Genomic DNA, 2,756 nt, shown 5'->3' on the forward strand with positions numbered 1-2,756 from the left:
TTCTACATCAACATGTCCAGATTTGCGTGCGATATAGACATGTTTTTTTTATATATCTGAGACCCATAATATATATGCCTAAAAATAGCATGATAGGAAACCTTTAAAAAAGCTTGTCCATTAAAATGTCCCCTTAGTTAGCCTCACGAATATGCAAGTGATAGACCTTACACATGAGAAGATTAACCAAAGTTTGCTCTTCTCTCCGTCTAGAAGGCGAGCCCAAAGCCGTCACCATCGACTGGGACGAGCTGCACGGATACCGCAACAAGATGGGCTACCAGAAGGGCAAGCTGCTGGTGGAGGAGGCGGGTTTCTACTACATCTACGCCAAAACCTGCTTCCGCTACTACAACCTTGAGCTGGAGGACGGCAGCCAGGTGGACGTCAGCAACCGGCAGCTCATCCAGTACGTGTACCACGAGAAGATCAAACAGAACAGCAAGTCAGCGCTTCTGATGAAGACGGGCAGCACCATGCGCTGGAACATCACCAGCTATAACATGTACTGCGCCCAGCAAGGAAGAGGGGTTCGTCTGGAGGATGGGGACGCTTTGTACGTGACCGTGTCCAACGCCTGGGTGCTGGACCCCGAGGGAGAAGGGACGTATTTCGGAGCGATAAAGTTAGGTAATTGAGAGTTAAAAGACGAGAGGAGCGGACATGCTACTGAACATTTGCCAAAGAACCACTGTTAGTGATTTATAAGTGTTGATAAAAAGTGTCTTGTTGTTTTTGTACTTCACCAAATAGCCTTGGAGCACTCGATGAGAAAAGACATGGAAATGGTTCAGTCCCCGACACACAGCTCTTAAATTCATCTAAAATAGCACTGGACTCTTTTTTTTAAATTAAGTATTGTGACATTTCAATACATTTCAGCTCAGATTACGACTTAAGCACTGATGTGTTTATGGACTAACTAAACAAACCACAAGGGAGAAACTTGGGAAGTCGGTTTGCTGGCGAGACGCAAAGTGAGGAAGGATTTATCAATGTTGGAGAAAATGTCCGGTAGAAACACGGAGCATCTGCTTGTACTTAGCGGATTAGAACAGAATAAAAACAACAGGTTTGCACACGGCACTGATCATAAACGTCTTCCTCAAGAGTTCTGTACGTGTGAACGAGGAAGTAGTTAGTCTCTGATCGGAGTAACTATCACAACAGGGGATATATCCAGAGGTGGAAAAAGTATTCAGAGTCTTTACTGGGGTACTAATACCACTCAAAAGTACTGCATCAACAATACTACTCTAAAAATACTCAATATGAGGCAAAAGTACGGCATTGACAATGGTACTCAAGCAAAAGTATTTAATACTACTCTAAAAATACTCAATTTGAATTAAAGTACTGCATTGACAATAGTACTCAAGCAAAAGTATTTAATACTACTCTAAAAATACTCAATTTGAAGTAAAAGTACTGCATTGACTGGTACTCAAGCAAAAGTATTTAATACTACTCTAAAAATACTCAATTTGAATTAAAGTACTGCATCGACAATGGTACTCAAGCAAAAGTATTTAAGTATGATAAGGAAGATGTGCTTAAAGTACTTGTTGCAGAAAAAACTCATTAAATATTTAAGAACTTTAAAGCAGAAGCAGTAAATCTTCACAGTTAAGAAGCTGCCGATTCATTTTGTGTTAACCCACTCGTGCTAGTTACCTAAAAGTAATGTTGGATGGTTTAATACCAAAACATCTTATTTTAAGAGCTTTTCCAAATTATTGTGTGTCAAAATCTACAAGTAAAAAGTACAATATTGGCTTCCAAAATGTAGTATATTAGAAGAATAGGTAAAGTACAAGTACCTCAGATGTGTACTTAAGAACAGTACTTGAGTGAAAGTACTTAGTTACTTTCCACCACTGGTTATATCACCCTGAGACCACCTTTCATAGTTTAATCATCTATAGGACATTCACTGTTTTTTAGGAACAGATTTGTTTTGCTCCAAAAACTGATTTTCTCTCCACTTCTCAGTCTAAAGAGTGGCCTGCTTGATTGAAGGCAATTACACGACAATGTCATTTTGAACTAAGGAGGAAACGACATGTGTTTGTTATGTTAATGACGATTGAAAAAAGAAAAAGGGATGCAGATAGCTGGCCTGTCTGACCATCAATGACATGAATAGACTGTTGTCTTCTTAAACTAGAGGAGCCAAATTGACTTTGGTTCATCTTTTAACTTAAATTTTGTTTTTCATTTGGCTCTTCACCGAGGTAAATGGGAATATGCACTAAATATTTATTTATTAGCTATAGAAGTACAGAGACGGGTCATTGTTAAAATGACCTCTCGTCTGTGTGACATCCATTACGCAGCACTTAGAGGAAATAGTAGACACGCTTTTTGTTATTAAAACACAGGGGCTTCATTTTAAATTCCATATTTATGTATCTTGATTTTTTTTTTGACAATTCTGTGTGCACTTGCCTAGCCAAAAGCAATATGGACATCATGTTTCTTCTACAAGATTGTAGCATACCTGTAAAATCTTCATCTGATTTCCATTCAATGTTTTTTTTTTATTTATGTAATGTATGTTTTAATAAAAAAAAGTACTTTTGTAACAGCGTTTCCTGTGTTTTGACGATACCGTTTTGACTGAACGGGCCACCCTGAGTGTGATGTGTTTGTGATGATCTGTACAATCTTTAATTCAACACCAGTATGTCATTACAGAGATACATTGTATAGAAAAGCCGCCCACTGCTAACCTCACAGCAGACTTTTGGACCGCC

At 38.6% G+C, this 2,756-nt stretch overlaps 1 protein-coding gene across 1 annotated transcript; it reads left to right on the forward strand.

Moving 5' to 3' along the window:
- Positions 1-213: 213 nt before the first annotated feature.
- tnfsf11 (TNF superfamily member 11) lies at positions 214-2,579 on the forward strand (the record flags this gene model as incomplete). Its single annotated transcript, XM_010793983.1, has 1 exon — positions 214-2,579. A coding segment is annotated over one exon (425 nt), but the record flags the coding sequence as incomplete, so codon positions are not given.
- Positions 2,580-2,756: the final 177 nt, after the last annotated feature.

Source organism: Notothenia coriiceps, unplaced genomic scaffold (genome assembly GCF_000735185.1).
Source record: "Notothenia coriiceps isolate Sejong01 unplaced genomic scaffold, NC01 NC01_scaffold00002002, whole genome shotgun sequence".
NCBI classification, from domain to species: Eukaryota; Metazoa; Chordata; class Actinopteri; order Perciformes; family Nototheniidae; genus Notothenia; species Notothenia coriiceps.